The sequence below is a fragment of the Meriones unguiculatus genome, chromosome 17, assembly GCF_030254825.1.
Source record: "Meriones unguiculatus strain TT.TT164.6M chromosome 17, Bangor_MerUng_6.1, whole genome shotgun sequence".
Lineage (NCBI taxonomy): Eukaryota > Metazoa > Chordata > Mammalia > Rodentia > Muridae > Meriones > Meriones unguiculatus.
Window position 1 is genome coordinate 20,803,129 of NC_083364.1, and position 15,240 is coordinate 20,818,368.

At 42.3% G+C, this 15,240-nt stretch overlaps 1 protein-coding gene across 5 annotated transcripts in view; it reads left to right on the top strand.

The window, feature by feature from the left end:
* The window catches only part of Adgre1 (adhesion G protein-coupled receptor E1), an 88,113-nt gene that overhangs the window by 68,472 nt on the left and 4,401 nt on the right, over window positions 1-15,240 (top strand). For all 5 annotated transcript variants that reach the window (XM_021663624.2, XM_060371343.1, XM_060371344.1 and 2 more), the window contains 5 exons: window positions 1,072-1,266; window positions 2,611-2,846; window positions 5,947-6,013; window positions 12,346-12,437; window positions 14,707-14,875. In XM_021663624.2, the coding sequence (XP_021519299.2) occupies window positions 1,072-1,266; window positions 2,611-2,846; window positions 5,947-6,013; window positions 12,346-12,437; window positions 14,707-14,875 (759 nt within the window). The remainder of the gene's footprint in view (window positions 1-1,071; window positions 1,267-2,610; window positions 2,847-5,946; window positions 6,014-12,345; window positions 12,438-14,706; window positions 14,876-15,240) is intronic.

Genomic DNA, 15,240 nt, shown 5'->3' on the forward strand with positions numbered 1-15,240 from the left:
ACACATGTGTACATGCACCTGTATGCACATATGTGCACACACATATACAGATATGCAAAAACCAAAAACAGTTATTATTACACTCCTGTTTTACTGATTAGTAAACAGGCATTTATGTATCATCACAATTCTTATGCCTGGGAGCTGACAAAATCGTGGGCAGTTCTTTTTAAACAGGTTTGTGACAATGTTGTGTAGAGGACTGTGATACACTGGATAGAATTATGTATATGTTTTTTGATACAGGGTTTATCTGTGTAGCCTGGACTCGTTTTGTAGACCAGGCTGGCCTCAGACTTAGAGATCTGCCTGCCTCTGCCTCCCCAAATGCTGGGATTACAGGCATGTGCCACCATGTCCGTCTGGCTAGAATTATCTTTGACACAGAGAAGGCACCATAAGTTTTAAATTTTATTAAATTTTATTCATCAATGAACAATATAGGGAAATGACTGATACTTTCAATCTAAGTTGAAATGTCTCAGATACTGTCATCTTGGTTAGTGCTCAGTCCCAGAGACAGAACAGCTTCAGATGTTTCAAGTGGTGGGGACTTACTTGAGCACAAAAATATTGGAAAGGATGGAGGTGATCCCTCACAGCTCAACACAAAGGGTGCAGAAATTGCTAGTGTCATGTGTGCTCTATCCCTAAACAATGGGGGTATAAAAAGTTTGAGTGTGGAATTTGGTCACAGCTCACCTGGTCTACAGGTGTATGGTAGTTTCCCCTTTTCTGTCTCCTGAAATGTCTCTGTCTATATTACATGGAGAATCTATACTACATCCAGGACCTCTGTGACAAGAGGAATTGTAGTTTGTAGTTTGTAGATGTCCTCTCCAGTATGGACAGCCAAGCAAACACTAGGAATTGGGGGTGAGTAACTCAGGGATGCTATCAGATTGATCAGACTGTCATGGATAACACTCAGATCATTCTGGGACCAGAAGACAGAAATCCTGAACTTTCCTACTAGCTCAGGAGGCCTGGGTAAGGTATTTTTTTCCTTCTGGGAGTGAGGGTGAATTTCAGTTCTATTGCAAGGTCAACAATGGCTCTTCTTCCTGATAGATGGAATTCTCCTTGTACATCATCAGTCTCGTGGGTACGGTCATCTCCTTGGTATGCCTCGCCTTGGCCATGGCCACCTTCCTGCTGTGCCATGCTGTTCAGAACCACAACACCTACATGCACTTGCATCTTTGTGTGTGTCTCTTCTTGGCCAAGATTCTCTTCCTCACGGGTCTAGACAAGACTGACAACCAGGTTTGTGACCCTTGGGCTGTGTTACCATCCAGCTGTACCTCCTGCCCATGTTCCTCCTCTGCTCATCACTATCTAGCTCCCTTCCATGGGCTTTTTACAGTGTCTCCTGACAGTGTTTTAGTTTTCTTTCTATAACTGTGATAAAGACCATGACCAAAAGCAGCTTGAGAAGAAAAGGTTTACTCCAGCCTTTTCTTCCATGTGTGGAATGCATATACATGTGGAGGCCGGAAGAAATGAATCAATCCTTCACCACTCTTGCACATTTTTCACTGAAGTGAGGTCTCTCAGTCAAACCAGAGCTGGCCATCATGGCTGGTCTCACTAGCAGGCTTCCTTCCAGGGTTGGAATAACAGATGAGCCACTATGACCCTTTAGCACAAATGTGGGTTCTGGGTATCTAAATTCTGGTCCAGTCTTTACACTTGTGTAGCAAGTGCTTTAGCAACAGAAGTATCTCTCCATGCTTGCTTCAAAATATTATATATCATTTTTGTGTGTGTTTGAATATGTGCATGCATATGGGTATGCACAATTCATGGAAATCATAGGTCAAATTGCAGGAGTCAGTCCTCTCCTTTCATATGATCAAGCTTGGCAGCAAGTGCATTGGTTATCTCGGTCATCTCATTGGCCTGACCTTCCTTTTTGAGAAGGATCTCTCATTGGTGTGGAACTCACCAAGTAGGAGAAGCTGGCTAGGTAGTGATACCCAGGTAATCCTTGTCCCTGCTTCCTGTTGCTGAGGCTACAGGTATGCATCTCCATGCCTGGCTTTTGTAAGGATGCTGGGGTGGGACCTATGGAGTGGGTACAGAGTGGGCAAAGGCTTCACTGATTGATGACAGACCAAAGAAAAGAGTCCATACAAGTCCAGTTGGTGAATGAATGCACATAGTGGACTTGTTTACAGAGCACAGGGTCACCTAGAGGAGTATGGATGACTCCTAAAGAGTTGTATCACTGCAGAGACCAGTCCCGTCACAGATGGAAGCTGCACTGTGGAATCCCTTCTTCCCTTAACTGTCCTTTGCTTATGTACCCTGACTTTTTCTAGGGTTACTTTCAGCTGAGGGAACCCTGGAGGAAGTACACCTGGAGTCTCAAGCAGCCATCTTATCCTTCCCTTGATTGGTTCCATTACCTGACATTAAACCTTTCTCTGTTAGTTTTTTTGGATACTTAGCCAAGGTCCTCACCTCACTGCTTTTAGATGGGTGACTACTTTATGCTCACTGGGAAACAGGCTGAGTTGTTTGAGAAAACCGATCCTTCCCTTGCTCTCATACCTCAACCCTCTGTCTGCGTTGGGGGATCCTGACCTGCAAATTTCTCCTCTGCAGATGACCTGTGCTATCATTGCGGGATTTCTACACTATCTTTTCCTTGCCTGCTTCTTCTGGATGCTGGTAGAGGCAGTGATGCTCTTCCTGATGGTGAGAAACCTGAAGGTTGTGAATTATTTCAGCTCACGCAACATCAAGATGCTGCACCTTTGTGCCTTTGGTTATGGACTCCCAGTTTTGGTGGTTGTGATCTCTGCCAGTGTACAGCCATGGGGCTATGGGATGTATAATCGGTGAGTGTCATTTCTTTCTTTATGAAGACCTTGCTGCCAGGCTTCATGATGATAACTGTACTAGCTACCTTGATTGATGCCATGACAATAATGATAGGGATAATAAAATATAGGGAAGAAGGTTTTATTGTCAATATACTTTGAAGTATATTTAATGTACAGGCCATTTATTTATTATATTGTAAATATTTATATATTTTAAATATATATTTATATATTGTAAATATACTCCCAGTATATTTAATGTACAGGGAGTCAGGGAAGAGACTCAAAGCAGGAACCTGGAGGTGGAAACCATGGAGAAATGATGCTTTCTGGCCTGCATCAATTAGTGTTTAAGAAAACAACACACACATATGCCTACAAGCCAATCTGATGGAAGCAGTTTCTCAACTGAGGTTTTCTCTTCTCAATGACTATAATTTGTATTGAGTTAAAAACATTACCTGGAATAACATGCCAACCACAGAATACCTACATGATCACTCAGAGCACTGACTCCAGCAGTGATCTGGAGTCACCAAATGACCAGATGGAGGCTTTTCACTTGACCCTAATGGGTAATGTATATAGGCAAGAAGACACATTTCCAGGGTAGAAGTCATGGGCCCATGGGTGTTCAAAGCCAATGCTTTAAGCCTATAGCTTTAAGCTCCAGGCTGTAGAATTCAGAGATTTATGGCTCTGAAGTACTCAGGTTGGAATTTCATTTCTGTGGTTCTGTTAAACTACTTTAGCAAAAGGGAGCATAAAAGAGTAAGGGATCTAGTTCAGCTTGCAGTTATAGGTTATAGTCCATCGTTGTGAGGAGCCAAAGCAGGAATTTCAAATATATGGTCACATGGCATTCACAGTGAAGAGAAGAGAGAAACAAATACACACATGCTTACTTGCTTCTACTCAGCTCCATTCTCCCACTCTTACAGTTTAGGAGGTTCTCTCTAGAGAATGATTCTACCCACAGTGGTCTGGGTTTTCCCACATCAGTGAACTTAATTCAGACAATGGCCAACTGACCCTACTAATCTTCATCTTCCCAATAAGCCCCCTTCTACTTTCAGGTCATTTTTGGGGGGTAGGGTGACCTCATAATTTTAATTGGGGTTATTTATAGAGTATGGGTGAGGGTTTATTTACAGGGTTGTGGGCAATGAAGAAAATGCCTCTCTCTTAACAACTATTAGCTACCTTCATATCTTCAATAAGAAGTGGGGCCTCATGGTGTACTCAAGGTAACTGGGTTAACATGAGGGAAGATGCTTGACTAGCAGTCCTTTGTTCAAGGCAACAGGGGTGCCAAGGGAGAGTGTAAGAGCTGTCAGTTAGATAGTCAACTCACCCTGGACCCCAACATTTTTAACTTACTTAAAGAAAAATATGAAAATGTGTCCTTGAAATCAGGGCTTATCATGAACATGAAATGCTGTTTTAACAATAGTTTACTATAGTAAAGAATTTGATGTATGCCCTTTAAGTAAAGGACATACAACTGCAATTTCCCAGGATGAGAGTGTCAAGTTGGGCTAATTTGACTGTTTTCCTAAATTCATAAATAAAACTTTATTAGTTTATATAATGCTACTTGTATGTATGTTTTTATGGCTGGGTATTTATTATTGGATAACGGATTGGTATGCTCTTCCCTAAAGAAGATTATTTTTCCCACTCTTGGCATTCCTTAGTTTTACCTATAATTGTCTGTGTAGGGTGAGACCTTATGGGCTTTCCCCCATATGAACCCTATGAACTACAACAATGATACATGGCATGATAGCCTTATAGGTGCAACACTGATATGCGTATCTTGGTGGTAACCAACAGTCTCTAGTTGGACTTAAGACTCACTCAACACAGGCCCTGCACCTCCACTGAGAGCTGGTCCTGGTGCTGTGGGCACAGGAGAGCCAGTTCTGAGGACATGAGAGTGGGAGAGCTGTCTCCCACCCCTCAACTGGGCAGTGCTGGAGAGCTGGACCAGCTGCTGTGAGCACTGGAGAGCTGTCATGTTGATCAACTCAGCTACTACCCAGGCCCAGATCCAGGGCTTTGAGTTGGCCAACCCTAACATCTGTCATCTATAAACTGCTGGAGTATGTGAAGGGGCTAGTGCTCCAGAACCAAAGCTTCAAGATCTCCACAACACAGAGCAACAACAGGATATCCAAGAGGAGGATCCAGTGTTGTTAGTGTAGCTGAAGCCAGAGGTCTTAAACCAGACCATTGACTCACTGCAGTGAACATTTGCAAGGAAAGCTGTTTGGTCAAAAGGGTGTGCTGTCTGACTCCTTTCAGTTTCTACAGTGCAACATCTATTTATTTATTTATTTATTTATTTATTCTTCTGGGGTGAAGTTGCAATGGCAGAGGGTGAATATGTAGGGGTAGAGAAATAAGTGGGATTGGGTGAATGATATGAAATTTAAAAAGAATCAATAAAAAGTTTTAAAAGAAAAGACCCACTTAACAAGTGAGAAATCACTGCTGGTACTAGAAACTTAGCCAACTATCCAGGGCTAGTGAAGTCATGGATCTTGGAGGAGAACCTACAACCAATACTTTATTAAATTAGTATATTTTCTAACCATATTCTAAATATTTGTCCTCATGTCCAAAGATAAATATCGTTATTACTCCTCACCAAGGAAGCTTCTCTGTGTGACAGAGACTACAATAGAAAATCACAACCAATCAAAATTCAGAGTTGTGGGGCCCAGTCCCAACTCATACATCTACAAAGCACTCCTGCACCTGAGGCCGGGGGAATACCGAGGGCGAGGGAGTAGAACAATTATAAGACCTTGATGATCCGTAATGAGTTTTTACTGGAGGGATTGTCGGAGCTGAGGTTTGAATGGCTCAGTGTGCTAGCGGAGAGTTACACAAAAAGAAAGTTCTGAACTTATCATTACCCTGGACCCATTCTAGACAGAGGTCTCAGGAGTATTTGCCCGGGTGTATTTTGGCCCGTATGACATTGGGACACATCCACCCCGCAATCAGAATTTTGGAATAAATCTCACTCTGCAGTGTTCTGCAGGATGCACAATTGCCAAGCAGTGTCTGAGACAAATGCTCATGGCTCCTGTGTTTTTCTCTACAGCTGCTGGCTGAACACAGAAACTGGGTTCATCTGGAGTTTCCTGGGACCAGTCTGCACGATCATCACAGTAAGGAAAACATTTGCTCAAGTACATTTTGGTGACAAAGGAGAGCCCAGTTAGAAAGTGTCATCACTCTGCAAATCTTGATACTCTCAAAACTCTTTCCTAAGAGTCTCAGTTCTTGAGATTTCTGAGTTAGGGTGTAATGTATCTATCTGTCACTTTTCATTCACGCTCAGGTATGGAATGTGTAGGAGGGCCAACAACCTTTCTTACTCATGCTTTCTGTTTTAGGGGGAATAGAGCTGTCATTCTCTTCTAGGTCTAGATGTTGAATGGAAGACAAAGTAAAAAGAATTTAACTGCACTTAGTATATACAAGCAGGGAGATGTTTTTCAGTCTGAGGTCATCCTGGTCTACATAACAAATTAAGTTTTAAACCAGCAAGGGCTAAATTGTTACGTAGAAAGGCCCTGTATACAAAAGAAAGAAAGAAAAGGAAGGACGTAAGGAGCAATGGTCATGATTAGAAAAAATTAGACAGGAAATTTTGAAAAATAAGCAGAATCCAAGTGACTTTATTTATGTTGCTGCAATAAAATACCATGACCAAAAACATATCAGGAGAGAAAAGGGTTTATTTCGGCTTACAGGCATATCCTCGCTAATTTTATGTCAACTTGACACAAGCTAGAGTCATCTGAAAGGAGATTAAGAAAATTAAGAAATTAATTCAATTAAGAAAAATGCCTCTATAAAATCCAGCTGTAGGGTATTTTCTTAATTAGTGGTTGGTGGGGAAGAGCCTAGCCCTTTGTGGGTGGTGCCATGCTTGGGCTAGTAGTCCTGGGTTCTGTAAAAACTCAGAGTGACAGAGTCATGGGGAGCAAGCCAGGAAGCAGCACCCCTCCATGGCCTCTCCATCTATCAGCTCCTGCTTCCAGGTTCCTGCCCTGTTTGAGTTCCTGTCCTGACTTTCTTCAGTCGTGAACAGTGATATGGAAGTGTAAGCCCAATAAACCCTTTCTTCCCCAACTTGGTTTTTGGTCATGCTGTTTCACTGAAGCAATAGAAACCTTAACTAAGACAATATCATGGTCCATCACCAAGGGAAGTCAGGATGAGAACACAGGCAGGAACTTGAAGTAGAAATCCATGAAGCAATGGTGCTTGCTGGCCCAGGCAAGACTCTTGCTTAGCCAGCTTTGTACACATGCCAGGACCACCTGCTTTGGGAATGGAACCTCCTACCCTGGGATTCATCCTCTAACATCTATAAGCAATCAAGACGGTGCCCTACAGACATTCCCACAGACCAATCTGTCCTGGGCAACCCCTCAACTGAGACTTTTGTCTCTGGTGACTGCATGCTGTGCCAAGTTGATGGTCAAAGCCAACTGTGGAAAACCCCATCTCTTTGCCTATTTGCCTTCCATCCAGCCTCCACTTCTTATCAAATGATGTTTCTGCTAGCTGTCACCCATAGTGCTGTGTTTCCTTGTCATTTGTAGTTTATTCTAGATTGTAGAAAGGCCTTCCATGCTTCTGAATTGGCAGGACAAATATAGTGAAAATGGCTAGGTTTTATTACCAAAAGTAATCTACATATTCAGTGAAATTTTCATCAAAATCCTTTACAGATGTATAAAAAATAATTGAAGAGTTTACATGGAACTACTATTAGGACCAAATTAAATAATGATGAAGTACACAGCAGATTTTATATGAAAGAGGTTTATTAGATGGAGTTGAAAAGAGAGAGAGAAGAGAGGAAGATGTGATGGCAGAAAGAGAGAGAGGCACCCCAACAGAGAGGGGGGGGAGGGTAAGAGGGTACAAGAGCCGAGAGAGAGAGAGAGAGAGAGAGAGAGAGAGAGAGAGAGAGAGAGGGAAAGAGGTGGTGGGTTGGTCCCTTTAAGGAGCAACGTAACCATGTCTGCCAGGGCTACCTGGCTGGTGACATTTGATGACATCATTGGTTGCTAGGCAAACCAGAAGTGGGCTGCCATAATAGTAACAAGTACAAAAGGCCACAAATAACAAAATCAGTCCTAAGGAGAAGGAACACAATTGGAGTTATCACAAATTATATTGACCTCAAATTATACTGCAAAGCCATAGTGACAAAGGCAGCCCAAAATTGACACAAAACAAACCAATAGAGGATCCAGAATAAGAAGACAAACTATCCTAATTTAATTTTTTTGACAAAAATGTCAAAATGTGTAGTGTGGGGAAAAAAAGAGACAGTAGTTAGTTGTAAGCTCAGAATGATGTAACATTCTTGGGGTAGTAGAGGATATGTCCCTCCAGGAATGTAGTGAGGTCTTATAGGTTATTTTCAATCTGCAGGTGTGAGTAGTATCTTAGGAGTACACTAATAATGAACAACATCTATTTTGTTATCTTAGGTTTGGAGACTTGAAATTTGATATGATGGATCAAACTCTCAAAATAGCATGAAGAATGGATCTATTCAGTGGCCTTCTCTTCTCATTGCTTCCCTTTTTCTTTTCCTCCTCCCCCCTTTTGCTGATATTTCCCTTTTACTGGCTGCCATCTTGGTCTCTCCCTTTTGTCCTTACTTGTTTTCTTCTCTTTGCCAGGATTTTTGTTCTAGATTGCCATTTCATTAGCAATGTGGTCCTGGCTTTATGTGGTGATCGTCTTCCCTTATATGGAGCCAAAAGCATCCCCTTTATTTAACAAATGACTGTCAAAACCCCAGGGAGTCAGAATTCTCATTTGTAGTAGGTGTCAGGTGTGTACAATATGTAGCCTGTGGGCTGCATGTGCCTCAGACTAGTGATGAGTGAAGCCCAATGTAATTGTGGGTGGCAACCTTACATCACAATGTCAGAAGGTTAGACATCTCTGATGACTCTCATATTTTGGCTCTACAGCTATGACTCATTTGTGAATCTGATTTTTTCTTTCATGATCTTAGAAACTTAGCTGTGAATCTAGGAGAATGTCTTTTAGCAGTTGATAGTGACTGGTTTTCAGAATTTGATATTCCTAAAAGCCAAAATTGACCCTGATATACTTCTGTTCATCACCATTCTCCCTTTTATGCTTTCCTCTAAATTTCTCCATTTGATGAGGACACCTTGATAAATCTATGGTTTTTCTTCTGTCTTCAAGGTGATTGTCTCAGTTACGGTTACTATTGTTGGATTAAACACCACGACCGAAAGCATCTTGGGGAGGATGGAGTTTATTTCATTCAGAGTTCCGTATAAAAATTCACCATCAAAGGCAGTGAAGGCAAGATCTCAGCAGGGCAAGGACCTGGAGGCAGGAGTTAATGTCGAGACCATGGAGAGGTGTTGTTTACTGGCTTGCTCCTCAGAGCTTTTTTAGCTTGCTTTGTTATGGTACCCAGGGCCACCAGCCCAGGGATGACTCCAGTCACGATGATCTGGGACCTCCTCCATTAGTTATCAGCCAAGAAAATGTCCTACAGACTTGACTGCTGCCTGCTCTTATGGAGGCATTTTTTCAATGAAGACCCCCTTCTCTCAGGTTAATCTAGCTTGTGCCAAGTTGACATAAAACTAGCCAGCACAATGGCTGCCATCTCCTCAACCAGGATTGTCTGGTTGTGGGATGGCCTTTCCTGGGAGGGTGTAAACAAGTGTCGGCTTACTCCAGATAGGGAATCCAGGACATGCCAAAGTAATGATTCTACCACTGTCCAGCTTGGCAGCCCAATGAACTTTCTGGGGTTACATACAGGAACATTGGTGGGGTAACCCTGAGCATAGATGGCTTGAAGGCAGCAGAATCATTGGAAAGTCCACCCCAAACTGGGGGACAACTCATGAAAGAGCTCGCAAATGTCCTTCTATGACACCAGGCAGTTGGCAGATTGGAGAGACTCCCTTCCCAGGAGTTGATTAATGTTTCTATAACACAGGGATGGGGTTGGTAAATATTGTAAATTTAAGCAGGTTCCTGAGATTTGTGAGTTGTTTGTCTTCTGAATCTTGCCTGTAGGACAGACTCTTTTAACTTGAAGGAGATTGTTATACAATCATGATCCTTTTCCACCCAGCTTTGTCACATTCCCTAATGTCCCCCTTATGGCCTTCCTGTATGCTCACTAGTTTGGCTCTAGCAAAGCATTTTCTTCTCCCTTATAATGCCAGGCCTGTCATTCAGGGTGGTTTTGGGAATCAGACCTTGTGATTTCAAGATAGGACAGTGCCTGGCATTGGATACTCCTTAAAACACAGTAGGTCTGAGAAATAATGGGAATAAAATAATGAAATGAGTATCTCTTAAAAATTTAAAGTATTTTTATATTTCACATATCATTCTCATGGGGTGGAATTCAGGTCCAATTAGGAAGTAGTTAGGCACTTCCAAAACTGTCATGCCACTATTGCATCAGTGGGCATGTCTTGCCTGGCGGGGTGGTATTGTGTTAACTTTATACAGGGTTCTGTGCGGTCAGACTGTTGATGACTGCTCTTTCCTGCCCAGCACAGAGCCCTTTGGAACTATGGATGGTGGCTAGCATGAAGGAAGCTGAAGTGTTTATTTCATCAATTTCCAAATCGTATTTCCTCCTAGAAGTTTTAGTTGTCAGGAAAAACAATCCCCCTATACCATAGCCGTTCCAGTCTGTCCTGATCACTGGGGCAGTTTTGCATTTCAAGGGGCACATAGGAAAGTATAGGGATTTGTTGTTGCTGTCACAGCAACAAGGAGGGAGGCTATCACTGGCTCTGACACACAGTGTCCAAGATATTGCTTAATAAACTACAGGGTACGGGGGAAACTGCATCCCACATCAAAGGTGATCTGACCCCAGATGTCAGGATTGCCAACGGAGAAACCTGTGTCTATGGCGTATGTGAACAACACTGCCTTGGTTCTCTTCCTCATTGTTGTGGTAAAATGCCTTGCTTTTTCCTCCCATTTTTGGCATCCCTGAGTTATCAGTAGTTCTTTCTGTAAGGATATTTCCCCCATCTGCTTTGCCATCCCCATTGTTATTCTTGTTTGGTCCATGCTTCTCCAGCCATACTGGTGAAACTTTATGGATGCTATTTCTGACATTATTAGGAGATATAACCTCACAGGCAACTTCCTGATCCTCTGGCTCATTGAATCTTTATTTATCTATTTTTCTTCTTCCACAATGTTCCATGAGCATTAAGTACAGGAATTCTATTCCCAAGAACGAGCATAGCAATTGGTCCAATTGAGCAATACCAAATGGTTAGCTCTCAAAACATACATACAAGTAACATTACACAGACTGAGCAGGTTGCATTTAGGAATGTGCGTGTGTGTGTGTGTGTGTGTGTGTGTGTGTATGTATACATTTACACATATGTATGTAACAACAATAAATAAAAAAAGAGGCCATGAATTTTACAGAGAGGGGTTTATGAGAGGGGTTGGAGGAAGAAAAGGGAAGGAGAAAATTATTATAATTATATTCTACCTCTCCGTATTCTAACCAAAGTAACTTAAGGGAGAAAGGGTTTATTTGGCTCACAGTTACAAAGTAATAGGTAATCATTGTGAGAAGTGAAGACCAAAGAAACTAGAAATACTTATTCACATCACACCCATGGTCAAGAGCACTGAGCAATGACTTAGGGCACATTGTGCTCAGCTCATTCTCTCCACTCTCATACTTCAATAAGCCTCTGCTTAGGGAATGGTGTTGCCCACAGTAGCTGAGTCTTCCCACTAGTCAAGATAGTCCTCCACAAGGATATTTAGAGACTAAACATCAATTAGACAGTCCCTTACAGGTATTCCTGAAGGCTTGCTTTCTAGAGGCTGACAGTTAATACCAGCCATCACACCACTTTGAGAAGGCCGAAGGATCACCTTTGAAGAGACTGAGCCATTTTTCCAGTGTCATAGTCTATGACATCAACCTTGGTTTCAGTTATAACTTAAATGATGGAAACAGCTGGTGCAAATTAAAAAAAAAAGCTTTATGGGAACAACAAAGACTTTGTTGTGAGGTTGCTGTAGTGTTACAGTTGAGGTGTGCGCCACCATCACTCACACTGTAGATTCAGCAACAGGCAGGAAGAGACCACTTTCAGTGCTTAAGAAATGGGCTTTGGAGGCTGTGACATGGGGAAGCAGCTGGTTGGCTAGCTACATGTGGTGTGTTGTATGTGGCCAGTCAGGGGTGACACTGGTGTTTGGCTACTCATCCTAAATCGGAAGAAGAGACTTCTGTCAGTTGGGAAGCTGTCAGTTATGAATCAAGCCCTGACTGTTTGGGCCTGCAAATCCAGGATCACAACCTGGCATCCTGGCATCCTGGATTGGTTGCTAGAGGTCAGAGTTCTATGTGTAGATGGAGTATCTGTGTTCGGTCTGTGTGTTTGGTTCATACAGTCTCTGCTTGACCTTGCAGATAAACTCCATCCTCCTTGCCTGGACACTGTGGGTGCTGAGGCAGAATCTCTGCAGTGTGAGCTCAGAAGTCTCTAAGCTCAAGGACACCAGGTGCAGCCTCTTTCTTACCTTCATTCGTTTCCCTTTCCTTTGACAAAGTCTCACCACTCACCCTTCTGTGTACTGTGTTCATGTGAAGGTGCCTGCATGCCATGGCACTCACATAGGAGTTGGAAGATACCGTGGGTCCCAGTCTCATGTCTTCTCCCATCTCTCCTCAGGGCACTGGGGTTACAGATGCTCGTGTGATGCGCTGGGTTTATGTGGGTTCTCAGGCTTTGAATTCAGGCCTTCACAGGTGTGCAGCAAGCACTTTCTCCATTGAGAAACAGTCTCTGAGCACTTTTTGTATGTTCACTACAGAGAAGTGATGAGGCTTGTGTCAAATAATAGAGTCCAGATGTCAGACTTCGCACATCTTCAAGGATTCACACACATTCATGCCTTGTGTGACAGTACCTTACAGGACCCCTACAAAGCTCAGTTTCCTCATCTGTAGAAAGGGGATACTGACATGATTTGCTTTAGGTAGCTCATACATCATTGCCACAGTTGCTGAGAACACTGAGCCTTTTATAGATCACAACTGTTGATGTATTCAGTGTGAGCACTGCACATGCACACACGCAGAAACATGGACATACATGTACAATGGACACACGCACAAACATAGGCACACATGCACAATGGATACACACACAAACATGGGCCCACATGCACAATGCATGCAAACATGGACATATGCACATAAACATCCGCACACACAAACATGGACATATTCAGAAACACATAAAAATATGGACAAACACATACATGCACACACATGCACACTCAGAAACATGACCATACATGCACATGCACACATGCATGCTCACACAAACATAGACATACACCAACACAAATACACACAATTATGGATATATGCACACATACATTCTCACAATACACACATATGCACACCATGCTCACACACCCAAGTTCACATATACATGCCTACACAACATGCATATATACATATGCGCATACCCACACACTCACATGCACATACATAATGCATTCACATGCATGCATATGCATACATAATTGCACATCCATTCACACATGCAAATGCACACACACATACAATGCATAATACAGTCATATCACACACATATTGCACACGTCACACACGTGAATGCACAAAAGACATATGCACATAGCACACAACATCAGAAGGCTCATAACACTTAAAATATTTGTCTATGCTGAGAAGACTCTTCTGTAGGAAAGCAGGTCCGAAGTCTATGATTCCTGAGTGCAGGATTACTCAGGATGCCATATGGTCTAGCCTAGAACCTCTTTCTAGGGCTGGGAAGACAGTATGAAACCTGAGCCACATTGACAGTGTGAAGCACAGAGAGGGTGCATGTCTCATAAGAGAATTAGTGAATGAATCAGTCATTAACTAACTGATCCCAAGCCTAGACCATTCTCAATAACAGATTATTAATATTTTACAAAATTGCCTTACCATTTGTTCTCTGTCTTTATCTTTCTGTCCCTCTCTTAATCTATTCTTGATATCTAAATCAATTCAACTATACAACAAATGGCCTTTGCCTGGGTTTTTATTTATTATAAAGTTTATAGAATTTAGCCATATTGTGTCAGACACCACTGCTTCGTTCCTTATTATGGCAGCATAATATTCCATTGAATGGTCATGCCACATTTTCTTTATCTTGCACTTGTGCTTTTATTCTATATGTCCAATGATTGACTATGCCAAATCTGATCTATCATATATCTATCTATGCTTATTCTATTTATCCATATTCTGATGAATATTTGGTTGTTGTCTTTCTTAGTGATGGGGAAAGAGAATGAAGGCTTTGTATCTATGGTGTTTCCTTTCATGTATGTGTTTATTTCATTTTTAAGATAATAAAAGAACTTAGAACTACAAAGTACCGAATCACAGTTTTTGTACTTAAAATGGTGAATTTGCCTCAATAAAAGAAGGACCTCTCAGTACTTTATAACCATGTATTTACCATACACACAGTGAGGTCCACCTGGACATGGGCCCTTCTAGCCATTCATTGCTAAACCAATGATCAATTCAACATACACATCTTTGGATCCACGTGCATCTGTGGACAACAGCATTTTAATTTTCTGTAGGATGTGACTTATTTACCCTGAGAGAGTAAACTTTCCTCTGTCTTTTTTTGTAGTGTGGTGTTGAGCCAGTTGGTGTCATCTTCAGACAGTGCCAGGTCTCTCCGTGGAGACCCTACCAGCTCTCAAGACAATTTATTTTGTCAACATTATCTTACAGGTTACTGACGTTCAAGGCCATTGCCCAGATCTTCATCTTGGGCTGCTCCTGGGTGCTGGGCATTTTCCAGTTTGGCCCCATGGCAAGGGTCATGGCATACCTGTTCACCATCATCAATAGCCTGCAGGGGGCCTTCATCTTCCTCATTCACTGTCTGCTCAACCGCCAGGTATGAGAGGCTGCCTGCCTTGTACCCACTTCCCTGCATAAGCCACGCACTGTGCATGCTTGTAGTAGACCAATTTCAATATCTAGGATTGTGGTGTGTGTGTGTGTGTGTGTGTACATGTGTCTCTGTGTGTGCATGTGTGTGTGTTTGATGTGTTGCATGTGTTTGTGTTTTGTTTGTTTAATTTGTGTGCATACTTGTGCTCCTGTTTCTCTGGGGGCTAGAGACTGACATTTGGTATCTTCTTCTGTCATGCCCCCCCCACCTCTAGTACTATATTTAAAATGATGTGTATGTGTGTGATCTCTTCTTGGAGCAGTTAGACTAAGAGAGAGCCAAATTGTAAATGCTCCACTTCTCCCCTC